This window comes from Etheostoma spectabile, chromosome 15 (assembly GCF_008692095.1).
Source record: "Etheostoma spectabile isolate EspeVRDwgs_2016 chromosome 15, UIUC_Espe_1.0, whole genome shotgun sequence".
Taxonomy (NCBI): Eukaryota; Metazoa; Chordata; class Actinopteri; order Perciformes; family Percidae; genus Etheostoma; species Etheostoma spectabile.
The window spans coordinates 9,765,405-9,784,357 of record NC_045747.1 but is presented as its reverse complement, the minus strand read 5'-3'; the positions used below and the strand labels follow the sequence as shown (position 1 = coordinate 9,784,357).

Sequence of the window (18,953 nt, the reverse complement as noted above, 5' to 3'; positions counted from 1 at the left end):
TCTAAAAATAATTTAAATATAATAAACATTAAATTTAAGCGTTTCTGGGAGAGTGTGCCAAGAGTTGTTGCGTTGTTTAAACCGTGCGTAATTGTCGTTTCTTGCATTAGCTCCATCAGTAAAAGTTTGTGTTTCCCTGACGAACCTTTGCATTTTCATCCAAGGACATTTAAGACCGGGATAAAATGACAGCTATCAGAATGGTTTCTTCAGTGTTGGTGCTGGTCCTGATGCAGTCCGGAGCTCTTTGCGCACGGAGGTTCCGGGGTGGCCGCAACCCACAACCACGACGCTCATCACCTCCTCCCACGTACCGGGCGGATCGGGGTGACACCACGGAGAGCTTCCCTCTGGATTTCACTGCCGTGGAGGAGAACATGGATAACTTCATGACACAAGTGAAGAACCTTGCGCAGTCCCTGTACCCGTGCTCGGCGCAGAGGCTCGACCACGACATGAAGCTGAACTTTTTGGAGAATACATCAGTCACCTGCAACGATGGAAGTCCTGCGGGGTAAGTACCAACTTAGAATACACACGCAGGGTGATAAATCACGATTCCCATGTGATTGGATCAACGGCAGGTCAGAGCAGGGTCAGCTGTGCACCCTGGAGCTAGTCGGAATTGTTACTTGCTTCAGCAGGACACAGCCAGTCCTGCTGGTCATCCTGCTACCCAAGTAACCCACGTTTATCTGGCCTCAGGGCAAAACTGTTCCTCTCAGTCTCCTTAGTCGTGCTGGTTTATTGCAATTGTTCAAATTTGTTTTCGATTCCTAATAAATTTAAATGCTAAAAAATAAATAAAAAATGTATTTAAATGAAAAAATGTAAATGAAAAAATAAATCTTCCAAAAGAGAGCTATGTACTAGGACAGAATAAGATAAACAGCTGCTTTGCGTCAGCGAAGCGTGAAATTTGCGGATAGCCACATGGCCTATGCTTCATTTCCTTTGCTTCAAATTAGAATGCAGCATTTGCTCTGCAGAAAGTTTAGATTTAAGTTTTCAGACCCCCGCCCATCCTTCTTTCTGCCTGTCTCTCTCTGATGATGGCACCCAGTGAGCACACAGCGGAATAATGATTTTACAGGCGTTTAACAGTAGGCCCTATGTGTTTTCTACGTGGCTACTGGAACTGTAAATGTGTACAATTTGCTGTTACTGGCTCACAGTAGTTTTTAGTAAACTTCTTGTCAGTCAATGGTCAATGAGGTAAACAATGGATCACTACTACATTTGTTTGCCATGATATCAACTGTTGAGAATGTTAATAAGCAGAAAATCCATCTGTCAGTAAGACAGCCTCCATTGTTTCTCTACTAAAGCAGGATAAGCCAAGCCACTAAAAGCATTTTTATATCAGACAGATCCCCTGACTCTTATATTTTATAATACACAAACAATGCCCGGTCATACAGACTCTCTTTAATGTTCCATTTGTAGGGAGTCAACTTGAGCACTGCAGGTTAAACTGATTCTTGTACATATAATACTGATAATTGAGTGATGGCATGCGTATATAGAAGTTGTGAAAGTTGTAAACTTTTCATATTATACATGGGTTTACAACATAATTGTCTTTAAAAGCCACAGCCCAAGGAACGTGGATTTCACTTGTCTCAAACACGTACGTACTGCATCACAAATATCAAATAAATGTCATGCAAACTTCCTATTAAGGTTTCATGCCCCTAATTTACTCGTAACATAGCAAAAATATGGAAAAGCAAAGTTGAATCATTATCTTGTTATGTAGTCATTATTATTTGTCAGTATTATATAAATGCTTTACTGATTATGCTGTCCGTTCCATATCCAGAGGCTGTAAAGATTGTCCGTGTATAAGATCTGGGACCAGTTCAGTGACAGAAATGGGTTTTTCTATGTCTCTTTATGGATTTATGCTGTCTAATTCCTGTAAACCCCCAAAGTGCCTGATGGAGAGAGCTGACTGTTAGCACGGTAAAGCTCTCAGCTCTTTAGAGATGCAGGGGACAGTTACTGGCAGATGGTCATTTCATTCACTACTGTGGCTCTTCTTAGTTGAGATGCTAATCCATCAGCTATATAAAAGGGTACAGTTACAGATAAACACAGATGAGTAAAACCATTCACTAGACAAGAAGGTAGAACTGTGTGAGTTGCACTTGTTCGAGTGAGTGGGTTGATGCAGTGCCTTTCCCTCTTGACTCGTTCAGCATGCCAAGCCCGCCTTTACTTTGTTGTTTGGAGGTAGAATGCCCTGTCCTCAGTCTACATCATTGACTGTGGCTTACAATAATAGTACAAGACATTAACTGCAGCCAAAGTATGATTCAGAGTCTAAGCCAAAGGCTAAGAGCTACGGCCAAGTTTGTTTTCTTTAAAGTCACTGAAGTGTTTTTGGCAATCCTTTGAGTTTTGTCATTGGTAAGTCAGGTGGATACTGATTGAAAAAAATAAAAAAATATATATATAAATATTCTTGAGCTTCTTATTAATTAGGTGGCTAAATCTACTCAACAAATCAGAAAGTTTGGTGATAAAAAAATAAAGAAAAATAAAAGTTATTGATGCATCTGACATGAGGACATCCAGCAGCATGGGAGAATCATGATAGCATTGCCCTCTCCTGGGCTGACAACATACAGCACACTTCTTATATTCTAGCATGCATTCTTTTTAAAATCTTAGCCTGGCACAAAAATTCACTTCATCTTACCCAGGGTGCATTTACGGGGGCATTTATTTTGGCATATATGGGTCCTATATATAAAAGACATACTGTGTGTAGACATCAACACAGGTCAAATGTTCTCTTCATCATTCCTTTGGGCCGTAGCCTACAATTTATCCATGTCGTGTGTGTTGGCGAATGATGAGCTCAGCGTGATGAGACTATGATGGTACATTACCTATTCTTTCTGCATTACACATGAGGAACAATATCACCTGGCATCTACAGTCCAAACAGGATAGGGGACGGTTTATCTCACTATGTCAGTTTTCTAAGTTCAAACTATACACAACCTTATTGTTCTCTCCTGTGTACTTATGTTGGTGGAATTTCATTTTTTCTATTGTCTTGTCACCTTTCAGAGATAGCAATCAACAAAGTGACAGAACAGCCCTGTTTGGATTAAAGTGATGATGTTGTATGTGTTTATATTTCAAGCTTGGATAACATCACTGATGGTAGAAACAGTGAGGGTATTACTTTTCCGTGTTTATCTCATCCTTCTGAAGAAAGAGCACCCTATCACAACTGTGGAATGAGGTTGTATCTATATGTTGTTTAGATGTATTGTTATGCAGGCGGTGTAAAAAAAATCGTGAGGAATACAAAATCATGTTCACATACGGTATGGTACAAGCGTTATTGACACGTCTGCTAAGTTGATTTGATATTCTTTGTTCTCTTGTAGGTACTACCTGAAAGAATCTCGGGGCAGCAGACGGTGGTTGATATTCTTAGAGGGTCAGTATTAATTCAACACATTTCATTATGTTTTTTCCATTCATGCCCACATTGAGAATGATGAATAATTGTACACAATGTGTGTGATAAATTCTCCATGTTTTGCTTTTTTGTGTCTCTATGTCCAGGCGGCTGGTACTGTTTCAACAAGGAGAACTGTGACAGCAGATACGAAACCATGAGGAGATTGATGAGCTCATCCAAGTGGCCCCAAACTAAAACAGGTCAGCCTCAGCTAGTCTGTATTATTCATTACGCTCTCATAAGCACCACTGTTACTTCACTTGTGGCCTGTAGCAAATCCTGACCCCTAACAGGGTGAAAAAAGTAGCCAGATCCCACTGTAATGCCTCGGTAATTAAAAGGATTAGATGCATCTGTCACCCCGTCATAATGTAGCTGCGGTGTAGGGCTACCTGGCGCCCGCTAATGTAGGAAAAGAGATGCCTTCCTCTCTCATTGCAGAGTAATAACTGTAATCCATGTGGTAATGATGATGAGGAAGAAGAGGATGTCTCTAGGAGTGCCAGAATGGCTAATGATACATGTTGATCTGTCTCTGCAGGCACGGGGATCCTGTCTCCGCTGCCTGAGGAAAACCCTCACTGGTGGAATGCTAACATGGTGTAAGTTGACTCACATTTGTTTGTGTTTATTGAAGTTCAATTTTTAATTATGGCTAGCAACTTTAACTTGATGTGGGTTGCGCAGGTTCCTCCCGTACTGCTCCAGCGATGTGTGGAGCGGCGCTACAGCCAAAACAGAGCAGAGTAAGACATTACTGAAGCATCAAAACAAGCATAATATGTAACCCTCTTTAAGAAAAGTGGTATTCTACAGTGTTACTCCGTTTGTGTTGTGTGTAGGTGGATATGCCTTCATGGGCTCATTGATTATTCAGGAGGTTGTGAAGGACCTGCTGACCAAAGGTCTGGACAACGCAAAAGTCCTCCTTTTAGCAGGAAGCAGGTATGGTCATGTGTGAAGATTTTGCTTGTGATTTCAAATTCAAAATCCTCAACATTTCATTCACATTCCTGTATAGGTATTAATAAGAATATGCTATATTTATTTGTGCAGTGCGGGTGGTACCGGGGTCCTTCTAAATGTGGACCATGTGGCGGAGTTGCTGGAGGGACTGGGCCACACTGGGATACAAGTGCGAGGCCTGTCTGATTCCGGCTGGTTTCTGGACAACAAGCAGTACCACTGCACGGACTGTGTGGATGCTGTCAGTTGTGCCCCCACTGAGACCATCAAGAGAGGCATCAAGTAAGGGAGGCAGTGGATATTATCATGAAGGGACAATATTTTGCAAGACTTATTTTAGTACATTGATAAGTTCATCAGGTTGCTTGTGTCCCATCTGTTCTTTTCATCTGCCCCATCAGGTACTGGGGAGGAGTGGTACCAGAGAGGTGCAGGCAAACCCATGAAGGAGAAGAGTGGAACTGTTTCTTTGGATATAGAGTCTTCCCATCAATAAAAAGTGAGTTTGGGGTCAAATGCACTTACTGTACATGCAAGCCCAAAATACCTGTGTGGCACATGAGTAGATAGATACTATATATACAGACTACCGTTTAAAAAGTTTGGGGTCACTTAGAAAGGTTCTTATTTTTGAAAAAAAATGAAGATAACATTAATTTGAATGAAGATAACATTGAACTAATCAGAAATACTGTCTAGATATTGTTAATATTTTAAATGACTAATCTAGCTGAAAACGGCTGATTTTTAATGGAATATCTACATAGGTGTACAGAGGCCCATGTCCAGCAACCATCACTCCTATGTTTTAATGGTACATTGTGTTAGCTAATTGTGTTAAAAGGATAATTGATGATTAGAAAACCCATGTTCAATTACGTTAGCACAGCTTAAAACCCGCAAAACGACAGTCTCAATGTCCACAGTGAAGAGGCGACTCTGGGATGCTGGCCTTCTAGGCAGAGTGGCAAAGAAAAAAACATATCAGAGACTGGCCAATAAAAGGAATAGATTAAGATGGGGAAAAGAACAGACTTTTGACAGAGGAAGATTGGAAAAAAGTGTTATGGAGAGAAAAATCTAAGTTTGACGTGTTTGGATCACACAGAAGAACATTTGTTAGCAGAATAAGTGAAAAGATGCTGGACGAATGCCTGACGCCATCTGTCAAGCATGGTGGAGGTAATGTGATGGTCTGGGGCTGCTTTAGTGCCGGTAAAGTGGGAGATTTGTACAAGGTAAAAGGGATTTTAAATAAGGAAGGCTATCACTCCCTTTTGCAACGGCATGCCATTCCTTGTGGACAACGCTTGATTGGAGCCAACTTCCTCCTACAACAGGACAATGACCCAAAGCACACCTCCAAACTATGCAAGAACTATTTAGGGAAGAAGCAGTCAGCTGGTATTCTGTCTGTAGTGGAGTGGCCAGCACAATCACCAGATCTCAACCCTGTTGAGCTGTTGTGTGAGCAGCTTGACCATATGACACGTAAGAAGTTCCCATCAAGCCTATCTAACTTCAAGAAGTATGGGAGGAAATTTCTTCAGATAACCTCAACAAATTGACGGCTAGAGTGCCAATGGTCTGCAATGCTGTAATTGCTGCAAATGGAGGATTCTTTGACGAAAGCAAAGTTTGAAGGGCAAAATTATTATTTCAAATAAAAATCATTATTTCTAACCTCTTCAATGTCTTGACTATATTTTCTATTCATTGTGCAACTCATTTGATGAATAAAAGTGGGAGTTTTAATGGAAAACATTAAACTTTTGAACGGTAGTGTATATGCACTCTATTAATCTTTTTGTTTCGTTTTACCTAGGCCCTGTGTTTGTTGTCCAGTGGCTGTTTGATGAGGCCCAGTTGACAGTGGACAACATCCAGCTAACAGGCCAGCCTGTGCAGGAAGGCCAGTGGCGCTACATCCAAAACCTGGGCATTGAGCTGAGGAATACACTTAAAGATGTCCCGTAAGGCACTGTCTCTGCAATTTAGGAAGTTAATTTACATAGAATTATTGCATGGATTCAAATTTGTTTATGTGGGTTTTTTAATTTCTATTTTCAGGGCTATGTTTGCTCCAGCTTGCCTATCACATGAAGTTATCACCAGAAAGTGAGTATGATTTATTTTTTAAAGCCCTGTTTCCAGTGTATCATTATCAGTGGACACTAAATTGTGTGTTTAAGACTTTCTACCTGTGATCTGACAGCGCCCTCTTGTGTTGTAGTTACTGGATTGACGTGCAGGTTAAAGGCACCTCCTTGCCACGAGCTCTGCACTGCTGGGACCGCAGCCTCAACGACAACAGGAACAACAAGGCTCCACCCAAAGGCTGTCCCGTACATCTGATTGACAGCTGCCCTTGGCCACACTGCAACCCCACCTGCCCCACAATCCGAGACCAGTTCACAGGACAAGAGATGAACGTCATTCAGTTCCTCATGCACATGGGCTTTGATGTGCAGAAGATGGCCCAGCAGCAGGGCATGGACCCCAGCAAGCTACTGGGCATGCTTAGCAGCGGCAGCTAGAGGGACACACATGCACACAGTATCAACAAGCTAAGCCCAAGCACGGCTGGCTGGTCTCTTTGACCAGTCTTCCATGCCTGATACCTCCAACTCCACCTTTACAACCCATTCTAACTATAGTCAACTCCCCTCTGGCCTCCTGTTTACTTTAGTCTAAGCCTCAGTCAAATACAGGGGGCTTAGATTTGTCCCACAATCCCTTTCCTAACAACTGGTGAAGGACAGGGGCAACACACCACCACGACAAGGCACAAACTCTCTGCTACTCTCCATTTAAATTATCTTTTGCTTTTTAAAAGAAAAAATATCACAAATGTAATCCAGTTTTAAGGATGCTCATTGATGTTTTGTTTTGTATACTATTTTCATCCTTCCATATAAATTATATAGAGTCATTGTTAAAGAAGAAAACACTACAATGACGTAAGGATGCTGTCTTTGTTAAGTAGTCACTATAGAGTATATAAGGGTATCATTTGGTTAAACTGTTTTATAGTTTCTTATCACACAAAAACTTACTTTAAGGGAGAAACATGGACATATATATGACCAAGTGAGAAAGGCACTGGATCAGAAAGAAAATGTTGTATTCATCTCTAAAATAATGGCAAGAACGATAAAGAGAGACAACTGTCACCAATACTTATCTAATCAGCTTGTAGTATAAAACCAGGTTGGATTAGTTAGGCTACTGAAAATAAAGCTGCAAATATCAGATGTTATTCCTTGCTAATGAAAGTAGCCAAAAAAAAAATAAAAGACAGACAATGCTCCACACTCCATGTTATTGTTGTAATTATCCTGGGTTTAGAGAAAAGGTAACTCATACTTGATAGTGTTGAAATCTAGTGGTTTGTGTCAGCAGTGCTATTACTACAGCAGTAGTAGCAGTGCCACAATGCCCGGTTTAGTTGTTTGCTGGTGCTGATTGTGGTACTGAAGGGGACCTTGAATCACTTAGACGGTCTATCAGTAGCTATACAAACACCACAGTGCCATTACATGTAGTCTATACCTCTTTCTCACAGGCCACATCATCACTAGAGGACTGTTAAAACCCAAAATTAGGTCAATAGTCCTGCATTCCTCATACCAATGCAATGAACATTTAAAGGGAGACAAATATCCTGTATTGTGTATTTTTTGGAGTATTTGTACAAGTCCTTTTAGGTGTTCACTATTGTAACTCCCTTCTTATATTTCATAACAGAGATCACTTTTTAATATAATGACAATGTTGTATGTAATGATGTCTTTAAAAAGGATGTTTTAAAGGACCTCTATTTTGCATCATACCAGAGAAGGAAAGGTATTACTAATTGTAATTTTATTCTGTAACATATTTTTTAACAGAAAAAAAAAAAAATCAAGCTACATTGGTAATTTACATATTTATTTTGTTATGTAAATCATATTTATAAGTGCTATTTTCACAGAGAAGTGATTCTTTGTAAATTGTAAATACATAGCGGTTTTTCTCTTTGTGTTGATTGCATGTCTTTGTATCAGACCTAAAAGAAAAGACATATTACATATACTACAAAGTAAAAATGTCTGTGCAGTCTTGTTATTATTATTATTATTAGTAGTATTGTTATTAGTAGTAGTAGTAGTAGTGGTAGCAAAATAGGTATCATCCCATTTTACAGTCACCTCACAGAAACCTTTAGCAGGAGGTAAGGTCAACAGTTCCCTCAGGCTCCTAACAGTTTGTCACCATTTTGACATATCTGATAATAGATATGAGGCTTAGAGTACACAAACTGTCAAAGGTTTTTCAACACCTTATACTTATACTATATACAAAAACAGGAAAATATTTCAGAGTGGGTAAAGTGACAGGTAGAAATGTCTTTTTTTTTTAAATGACCCATAACTAATAGGAAATTACACGATGAACTGATAATCTCATTCTTAAAATAAGAAGTCTTAGTCTATAATAGATCTTCTAACATCAAAAATCTAATATTCACTGGCTAGTCCATGTTTTGTGACCCTTATACAGCATTCAGTCTTTTATTTGGTGCACTCACTGTTTTTATGATTAAAGGACTGCAGTGCCTTACAATTTGCCTTTCAATAACCTATTGACACATACACTCACACGTCGATGTAAGGCACTGGCCTAAACATTGGTGGTAATTGGGGTTCATTTTCTTGCCCAAGGACATTTCGACATGTGGTCCGGAGGAGCCAGAGATTGAGCAGTGAGCCCTGCAATTAGTACAAGACTTGCTCTACTTACTGAGCCAAAGCCATAATTACACACAGATCAACAATTCATTTGTTGATCAGTAGGTTTCATTTTGGGTGAACAAAGATGGACGACGTGCCAAACATAATGTTGAAAGATAATTAAGTTCCGAGGGCAAAAGGGAACTTGAAAAAAAGACATTTCCTCCCTGCTGTGTCTTCCTCAGAGTCAAAATGGACAAAGACATGAGGCAAAACAAATAGAGCAGTCCACATAGAGGAGTTGTACAATTGGCATTGGATAATTGGTTCAATGATGATTTCAAATCTATTGGATAATGAATCCATACCCAATGACCAAATGCCACACTTAATTTACTATAATAGAGTTTAGCACTGAAATGTATATGTTTCATCAGATCAATCAGCTCTCCTTCTTCTCCATGACCATGATATCATAAAAGGTTTCTTTTCCACAAAGCAATCCTGGACAAGAATGTGTTTTGAGTGAATTATGAATGAATTTCGCTTCTCGTAGACCCATAGAAACACAGGCATAGGATGGGGCAATGACATAGGATGCTAATGGATTTTGTAGTTTGGGCAGGCCATAAAAAGCAGGACACGGGATAGGTAGAAAGTTGTTTTCTGTTATCTAGCCCCTTTTAAAAGGCAGAGTCAATATACTCATAGGGAAATTGTCTTCTTCTCTCTTCCAATCTGAATCCCATCATACTCGCATACAGCAAATTAGTGAAAAAGATTTAGCTGAAATGTACCGGACTTCAGATCACAGCATACTAATAACACAGGTTAAAGTATTTCAAGTAACTACTCATTTATTTCCACTTCCCAACATGCATCAGTCAAATCTGCAATCACTCATGCATAATCATCCCTCTGGACCTGTATGTAATTTCTGCCTCTAATGGGAGTCTTAGTCTCCCTCCCTGTCATTATACCATGTATAAATGCCAGTTTCTTACTGAAGGTGCTCTGACTCAGCCTCTCTGGGTGCACCCTCGAAATACGACTCCCATGCTGCCTGCCACATGTAGCCTCCCACCCCTCTGTGGAATATAGACCCCCTATTTATAGAGCTGGCAAGGCCTGTAACCCTTGGCTCGGCACAAAATTTCATTTAAACAACCACCCATTGCAATCCACTGAGTGCACAGTAACACACAAAGGAGGAAGGGTGTGTGTCTTGTGTGAGTAAAAAAAAGTGGGAGACCAAATCCAAAAGGCAAAAGGAGACAGAAACAGCAAGACAGAGAGCAAGAGACAGAGCCAATCTTTTTGAGTCATTTTGACGGGCAGTTAAAGGCCTACAGTGAAGGAATTACAAGGACCAAGTCAGTGTGTAATGGAACTTGACTGAGAGGACAACAAACTAGTCCACCTGTTCTGCACACAGGGCTTTTGATGGAAGATTGATCTCTGGATTTGACTTTTAGAGGACCTAACTCCACTTTGAACTTGTTGATACACTGGATAACTCGGTAATTCAAGTAAGCAAGCGAAAACAAAGATTTCTGAGGACATACTGTACTATAAAACACTATAAAAGGACTGCTACTGTAGTGTTATATGATTGAAAGAAATGCTACTCTGTATGCATTGTTTATAGATTTGTGCAGACAAGTAGAGACATTACTTCAGAAACAAATTAAAAATTACAAATATGTCTTATTTAAAGGTCTAATTAAATACCGTTTACTATTATAAGATACTGTACAAACTTCTACATAACTGTATAAATGTAACTTGATCGTAAGCACACTGCCGTAATTACAAAGCAAGCTCAGGGAAGAATTACAGACATTTGTAATTAAGGAAAATCTATAAAAGGCAACCAAGGAGAGGGTGAGGTCTGTGACGGAAAAAAGTCAGCCACAAGGACACCAAGACAGAGAACAGGACGTCAATAATCTCAACAAAAAAACAGCTCCTGCAGGGAGACAACACGCACCATGGATTCTCACGGAGGACACTACCTCAACAAAGAAGCTGTGCTGTCACCTTTAGGTGCAGCCCGAATGTGCCAACTGCTACTCGGTTGCACCATAATGGCCCTTGTGTCCCACAGCGCAGGCTACAGCGCCTCCTATGGACATTTCTGCATGTTCGTGTGGTGCTTCTGCTTTGCGGTCACACTGATTGTGTTCACCTTGGACATCACGCGGCTCCACACATGCATGCCCATTTCCTGGGATAACTTCACTGTGGCCTTTGCCATGCTGGCAACACTCATGTACATCACTGCCTCCGTGGTCTACCCTGTTTACTTCCTCCAAACAGAGTGCCCTGATGAGGGCTGTGAAGTCCAAATGTACCGCATTGCTGTCACTGTCTGCTCCAGTGTCTGCTGCTTTCCCTACGGTATTGAGGTGTTCCTAACTCGGGCCAAGCCGGGAGCTGTGGTGGGTTACATGGCCACTGTGTCTGGTCTACTCAAGGTGGTCCAGGCTTTTGTGGCCTGTATTATTTTTGGGGCCCTGGCCAATGACAGTGAGTACACCCTCTACATTGCCCCCCAGTACTGCGTGGTGGTGTACAGCCTGTGCTTCTCTATCACTGTGATAGTGGTCATACTGACAGTTTCTGGTAGGACCTCTGCCCTGCGGTTCCCCTTTGACCGGTTTGTGGTTGTCTACACCTTCTTCGCTGTGATTCTGTACCTCAGTACTGCACTGATCTGGCCCATCTTCAGCTTTGACAAAAAGTATGGCAACACTACTCGTCCTGAGGACTGCCCACGAGGAAGATGCCCATGGGACAGTAAGCTCGTGGTGGCCGTGTTCACCAACGTCAACATGATCCTATATTTTGTAGACCTTGTTTACTCCCAGAGGATTCGCTTTGTCTCCAGCTCTGCTGTGTGAAACACATACCCCTCTAAAGACTGTTTAGATCAAAAGACAAATACTTACAAATAAAGAATCTTTGAGGCCACATCCACAATGCTCTACACAGTCAGGTCTCTGTGAAGGACTCATTCCCTTGGATCCATAGATTCATGGTGTTGTATCTTTATTAGATTTTTTTTTAATATCAGTATTTCATCACCTGTAGACAGTATTACCCTATTCTACAAACTTAAAAGGCCTTTCCCCAGTTCTGCAATAACCTACCAGGAAAAGACTGCCAGGTGACATCCTTCTGCTCCAGATTCCTTTGGTGGTGGCCTACAGAATGGACCTATGGGAGTATGGGATAATGTTTAGAATATCCAAACAGTGTTGTGTCAGTCAGAGTAAAAAAGCAATTTATTGATGTATTAGTATATGTATTAAAATGGATGTAAACACTAACATGGATGAAGATATCATAGAGATGAACAGCATAAAGTCTACACAGTATGCACTGAACATAGCTCTTGGTTTTGGTTTTCATGCCATTTTATGTTTTTTTCCCCCACATCTTGTTGTTATATAGGCTATGTAATAATATTATTAAAAAAATATATTTCCTGCCATCCATTGAATGTTAAATGTATTGGATACATGATTTTTTTTAAATGCAAAACTTTATAGTATCACAATATTTTATTTGGAATAAGCACAATCATGTAGTGATCTCTTCTTTTGCTATATTTCAGATATGTGCCGTGTTTAATAAAATATTTAACAGTATGTTTTGTTGGTCTTTTTGAGTTTTTTACCCTTTGCTTTGTATGAAGTAACGCTAGGTTTAATTGATATGTGAACCTTCACTCTCAACTTTCAGAAGAAAGATTTACACAGTGACATCGTAAATCTCATTTGTATATTGGCAAATGTTCAAATCAAAATTGGTCAGTTGATTGCTGAAGTATATTTGATTCATAGCCTGATTAAATCAAATTACCTTGATATTTCAGTATTTGATAGTCATTTATAAATCATGTTGTTGTGTTAGAAAAGTTTTGTGAAAGGCATTTTGTCAGATTCCTAGGATTAGCCTATACACAAAGTTAGTAAAAAAAAGGAAAGGCTTTCTTATCAATGTCAAGTGTATTGCGTATGCTTTATACCTACTTGATTTAAATGTTCTATTGTAATGTGTTTTATTATGACCATGGTTAAGGCCAAACCCCGAATTGCGTTGGTCTACAATAAAGTTGTTCTGTAAGTGTTGCAAGTTTTACCATGGGCCATGAATGTATAATGAGACTTATTTTCCCCTTTTTTCCATGCACCTTGGAAGTAGGTGAAGTTGTGCCGATGTTGTTATCCCAGCTCTGCTTCTAGGTGTATTTGGTTGACATAAATAAACACGACGTCGTGTTTATTTATGTCGTTTAATAAGAATATAAATTTAAACGAGTTGCCTAATAGAAGCACTGACGATACAAACCCAAAATGTAGGCCTATTACTTACCCTGGGCTGCTAACTGGGCTACAGGTTGGTTTCTGGGTCAACTGAATTTTCTGTCTCCCAGGAAATAGTCTCTGTTTCTGACAGTAGTAGTACCAGTACTGGCATCCTCCTCATCAACGTTTCTCCCCACGGCACAACCTGATGCAACAGCTTTTTGGCTTTACAGAGCCCGCCTCAAAGTTATTACAAACACCGCTGCGATTGGTCAAACGCAGGGCACGTGTTTCCCCAAACATGCAAGCTCATTGGCTTTCTTGCTTGTCAGGTATCTCCACAGGTAGCCTACAGTGGGCTACAACGCGAGTTAGCCGGGCCACGTCGAAAGTGCAGTAATTTCAGGTGTTTAAGTGGTTGCTGATTCTGTCAGTCGGTCAGCTAATAAGGGCTCTTCAGTTTATTCGTAAGTTTTTGCTCTGAGAGTGCATTTAGGCTACTTTATGGCTTCCGCCACCGTGTGTTCGGAAATGTCGTTCGCTTCGTTTAATAAGGAAGTAAAGTTTGTTTACCACTACAGCACAACATCCCGAGCTGTAAGAGGATTCACTGCACACCGTCGTCGAAATCATGTGTTGCTTTAAAATGGATTAATCCCTGCTAAAGTTTTTAACTCTGTGTACACTCACAGGTAGAATGAGTGTGGGTTTCATAGGAGCAGGCCAGGTGGCCTACGCTCTGGCAAGAGGCTTTATAGCTGCAGGTGAGTAGCTATTAAGTCACACCGTAGCGTTTGTATTATTTAGATTTGACTTGCGTTGTTGATGTATGTTGATTGCAATCAGACACAGAAATGATATCTGGACGTTTTGTCCCCTTTAAGGCGTGATTGCCACCCACAGAATCACAGCCAGTTCCCCAGGCACAGATCGCCCCACAGTACAGGGACTGCGGGTAGGTAGACAATTAGGGAGAATATGAGTGGGGTTTCAAGGTAGGCCTATTAAACAGTACTTTATTTGCATGTTATGAATTCCTGTACACCAGCAAATAACTAAGGTATGTCGTTTGTACAGAAAATTGGTGTCAATTTCACCACCAGCAACAAAGAGACAGTGAGCAAAAGTGATGTTCTCTTCCTGACTGTGAAGCCCCACATCATCCCTTTTGTACTGGATGAGATTGGACCAGACATTGAAGATCGTCACCTTATTGTGTCCTGTGCTGCAGGAGTCACCATCAGCTCTATAGAGAAGGCAAGTCATAGCCATCTGTCTTCACATGTCACTAACTGAACTGAACACAGATTGTAAATAGCAGAACTGGATAATATTGGCAAAATCAAATTTTCTCACTCAGTGTTCGAATAATTTCATTATCAAGAATGAACAGGAACCACTGAAGTTAAAATAAAGTTTGGTTCACTTGCAAGTAGATCAGTTTTACAGTACTCCCAGCATCAGTACAGGAAAAATGACTGACCAAAAAGCTTTATACAGCAGCTCTTGTAATACAATGCAGAATGAGATAAATCACACAGTCACAATAAAGCAGTAATGTTGACAGTTTCTCACAGTCCAGGAGCGCCTGTTCTTTTCCCAGCATCGCACCGTGCTCCAGACAGGGACAAGACAGTGGTTCCCAGGAACCAGATGTCAACAGCAGTAACCGTGTTTTGTATTGTGATGATGCAAATAGTTTCAGAGAAAAGTATATATGTCACGTGATCAGAGGAAAGTATATATGTAATGTAATTTTCTAACGCTCAATAATACTCATTACATTAGACAACTTGTGTGTATGTAAATTATTTAACCTAAATTGGTTTGTTTTCTCTAATGCAAAAGTCAAATAACTCCAGAAAAATGTTCACTTAAAGCAACATTGCGAAACTTTTTTACCTTAAAATAACAGTTCCAAATTCATTTAGATGCTACTACTTGTAATAGGAAGAATGTTGCCTCTGTCATTCTCACTCCACGCACCAAAAGCCTGTTTTGCACTGTTTTTGGTGAGTGGGTACAAACTCCTGGAAGTGTGCAACCCTTTACGGCACTATCACTGGTTTTGAACTAAGAACAGAGAAAAGGAGAGAGTGACCAAGTTGCTGTGGGACAATTCAGACTGGCATTTAGTTGTTTGGCGAGAGCGTCGCATAATAAAAGGCTGCATGGCAGACGCTGAGCTGGCCTTCTTGCTGAATCGCTAGTTTTTGATCTATCTTTATTTACGACAGCAGTGTATCGGGGAATTACACTGTGAATCTGTAGGGGCTTGAAATCGCAAAACAATATGAATACACAATGTTGCTTTAACTTTAAAGCTGCCTTTTAAGACCAAGAAAATGTATTATTTAAATGTCATAATAAAAATCCCAGATTATTTGGAAGTTTTAATATGACATGATATTAATAATCAATCATGTTTTATATACATCTCAGCCCGAGCTGTTGGTTAATGCTTGTGAAGTTTGGCTTTGTTTATTTTATTTATTAGGCTCTCACTTTGTTTTGCGTTCACACACTGCAGCCCCTTAGGCAGAACAGTCATATGTTGTAACATGACATTGGTTGACTGCTATAACTTGAAACACCCATGCATTTTAATTGAATGAAGTCCAAGATATGTTGTCTTAAAACAAATTTATATTATGTAGCAGACTAAAGCAAATGCAATTTCATCTATTCTATTAACAAGACAAAAAACTTTGATCCCTGTGAGTTTTATATAATAGTAAACACTATAAATGATCCTCTCCCTCGTTTTTTTTAATCTATAATTTCAGGACAATTCATTCAGTACATTGCTCTATTCCCTTACAGAAGCTGCAGCAGTATCATACTGATCCAAAGGTAATGCGATGCATGACAAACACTCCAGTTGTGGTACGCGAGGGGGCAACTGTGTACGCCACAGGCACCTATGCAGCAGTGGAGGATGGAAAGCTTCTGGAGCAGCTGATGGCCAGTGTAGGATACTGCACTGAGGTGGAAGAAGATCTGATTGATGCCGTCACTGGCCTTAGCGGCAGTGGTCCTGCTTATGTGAGTCATTTATATAATGCGAAGTGTGTTTTACAATTTTGCCTAACCTGTAGCAACTGTAAGACGTCAGTTGTGTGATTGTTTTCCTTCATTCAATCATCATAACAATTATAACTGTGGCCTTGCAGGCGTTTACAGCTATAGATGCTCTTGCTGATGGTGGAGTGAAAATGGGCCTTCCCAGGAGATTGGCTATACGCCTTGGAGCTCAAGCCCTGCTGGTATTACCTTTTTTTTTTTATTTTTTTTTTATTAATTTGTGTTACATGTATGTTCTTTTTATGATGTTTTTTGGTTCCTTTTTGTTGTGTTACTATTGATTTTGGGTGGTATTAATTGTGATTTTCAGGCTATGTATACTAAGATTTTGTGGTGTTGACTCACATTTAAATTCCGATGTAAACAGTTTCATGTGCACTGTCCCTGAAAAACCTATAAATCCAATCCGGATAGAATCCTGCAAAGTTGCCAGTTGTCAGCTGCAGTCTGATTTGGTTGGTTCTAGACCATAGACTGTATGAATATTGAGTCTATCTTCTAGACACAGTCTGAAATATACAGTATATTGATAAAAGATACTAGTTTGTTATGACTTAATTAATGATGTGTTAGTCTAATGTGGATCTCACTTTGTGTTTCTTTAAAGGGCGCTGCTAAAATGCTGTTAGACTCAGACCAACACCCTGGGCAGCTCAAGGACAATGTGTGTTCACCAGGGGGCGCCACCATCCACGCCCTGCATGTCATGGAGAGTGGTGGCTTCCGCAGTCTCCTCATCAATGCTGTAGAGGCCTCCTGTGTTAGGACTAGGTAAGTTGACAAGAACAGTGTGAGACAAACAAACTAACAAATCATATTTCCTGTCATAGGGATACACAAGAAATGCTTTTAAGTTAATTGTCATATTCAAATGGCAAAAGAATGATATATTTCTTTTGAAGTTTATAACTCATGACAGCAGATGGAGCTATATGCAAATAATGTTACAACGAGACTTTTGTCCTTCTCAGGATACTAGTTACCAAGTAATACGATTATTACCACGCTACTATAATATGTTGTGCTAAATATGTATGTTTGATACTGTGTTGTAAATTTCTCTTGTGTCCCTGCCCTTCTATAAAAAGGGAACTTCAGTTTTTGGCGGACCAAGAGAAAATCTCCCCAGCTGCCATAAAGAAGACAACTCTGGACAAAGTGTTGCAGCAGCCAGGAGTGACTGTCGATGGTGTTGGAGTCAGATCTCATGGGATCAGTATGTTCAACAGCAGTAACCCCAGGACCAAGAAGAAGTAATCCTTTTAATGTGTGGAACAATAAATATGCAGTATATGCTGTGAATAAACCACTACTGACAGAAGAACATACATTAACCTAGTGCATTACTTTTCTAGATTAAAAATGAGGTATAAACAATTTTTTGATAATGCTGTAACAGTTCAAGCCATATTTCTTTTTGTAATGAAGTGCCTTTCCTTTTGGCAGGCTAGACTAAAATAATTGAATATTTGTGGTATGGCTTATAAGTTAGATTCACTTAATAGCGATGCAATTGAGTGGAATGGACACTCAATCGCCACTTATGTGCAACCTGTATTTAATGCAAGCTCAAATTAATGTTAATCTCTTAAACAGAATGTGCTAAATGGTATATGGTGCAATGAAACTGAGGATGTTTTTTTTTTTTTACATGTTTAAAAAACATTTTGTGAATGTTTGTGTTAAAACGCATTGGCAAGGGAGAAAGTAGTTTTTAAATCACTGTCCAGCACTTGCATTTTGTTATATTTGAAAGGTGCTATATAAATAAATCTTGATTGATTGAGTAAATGCCAGCAGAAGTTTTATAGTCACCTAACAGTTATTGGCAGCTAAAATGTAACAAAAGGTAGTATATTTTTGTTTAAATGTTTTTTTTTCTTGTGAGGAAAAAGGTCCTTCATGAATGAAGGCACGTGACCAAACACGATGACGTCTGCCTTTAATACAAGAGAAAGGAATCAACAAGGAGAGCACGAGCTGGCATTTGGAAGCGCTGTCGCTTCTGTGAGTGAAACTGAAATTGAACTGCCTCTAATGTTTGGCCACCGTCGTGACGGTGTGAGAACAGGACCTTGACGGCAACAACTTCAGAGAGCGTCATTTTTCAGTCAGGTGGGTCTGTAAACCAAACAGAGTCGGTGTTGTTATGCTGAGTGTGCATGCCTTCGCCTCACTGACAAGCTGGCCACGGCTAGCTTAATGGGTTAGCATACCTCGCTTCTTGCATCTATCCTCGTCAAGGTAGCCCTACTTATACCAGACGTTGTCTTCAAACTAAGAGTGTCCGCCTCACTTGAGCGGTTAACTCACATGTTTTCATAAGTATTGGGTTTATTTTGAAAGTTTATACCGGAAATGCTTGTGTGGCCGTTGGGGACTTACAGCGGTTGG

The 18,953-nt window shown here is 40.1% G+C and overlaps 4 protein-coding genes across 6 annotated transcripts in view; all 4 read left to right on the top strand.

Moving 5' to 3' along the window:
• The first annotated feature begins 9 nt into the window (after window positions 1-9).
• Window positions 10-9,036, top strand: LOC116702876 (palmitoleoyl-protein carboxylesterase notum1a). The gene is made up of 11 exons (XM_032537388.1): window positions 10-514; window positions 3,408-3,460; window positions 3,589-3,684; window positions 4,026-4,086; window positions 4,172-4,230; window positions 4,327-4,429; window positions 4,541-4,732; window positions 4,852-4,949; window positions 6,276-6,423; window positions 6,521-6,568; window positions 6,684-9,036. Exons 1-11 carry the CDS (start codon window positions 186-188, stop codon window positions 6,985-6,987), a joined length of 1,491 nt encoding a protein of 496 aa, XP_032393279.1. The 5' UTR covers window positions 10-185; the 3' UTR covers window positions 6,988-9,036.
• A 1,274-nt stretch (window positions 9,037-10,310) lies between these two features.
• LOC116702878 (myeloid-associated differentiation marker-like protein 2) lies at window positions 10,311-13,069 on the top strand. Its single transcript, XM_032537392.1, has one exon. The coding sequence runs from the start codon at window positions 11,154-11,156 to the stop codon at window positions 12,063-12,065; it is 912 nt and encodes a 303-aa protein (XP_032393283.1). The 5' UTR covers window positions 10,311-11,153; the 3' UTR covers window positions 12,066-13,069.
• A 715-nt stretch (window positions 13,070-13,784) lies between these two features.
• Window positions 13,785-18,350, top strand: LOC116702877 (pyrroline-5-carboxylate reductase 1, mitochondrial). Of its 3 annotated transcripts, none has more exons than XM_032537389.1 (8): window positions 13,785-13,942; window positions 14,168-14,239; window positions 14,360-14,430; window positions 14,553-14,732; window positions 16,299-16,520; window positions 16,649-16,741; window positions 17,167-17,330; window positions 17,648-18,350. In XM_032537389.1, the coding sequence occupies exons 2-8, from the start codon at window positions 14,173-14,175 to the stop codon at window positions 17,814-17,816; spliced, it is 966 nt and encodes a 321-aa protein (XP_032393280.1). In that variant the 5' UTR covers window positions 13,785-13,942; window positions 14,168-14,172; the 3' UTR covers window positions 17,817-18,350. The 3 variants fall into 3 exon arrangements, with proteins under 3 accessions (XP_032393280.1, XP_032393281.1, XP_032393282.1); XM_032537390.1 differs by having other exon boundaries at window positions 13,804-14,072; XM_032537391.1 differs by having other exon boundaries at window positions 13,828-13,946; window positions 14,172-14,239.
• A 158-nt stretch (window positions 18,351-18,508) lies between these two features.
• The window catches only part of LOC116702879 (transcription factor MafG), a 14,844-nt gene continuing 14,399 nt past the window's right edge, over window positions 18,509-18,953 (top strand). The window contains exon 1 of the mRNA XM_032537393.1: window positions 18,509-18,674. The gene's annotated coding sequence lies outside the window, so the exon portion shown is untranslated. The remainder of the gene's footprint in view (window positions 18,675-18,953) is intronic.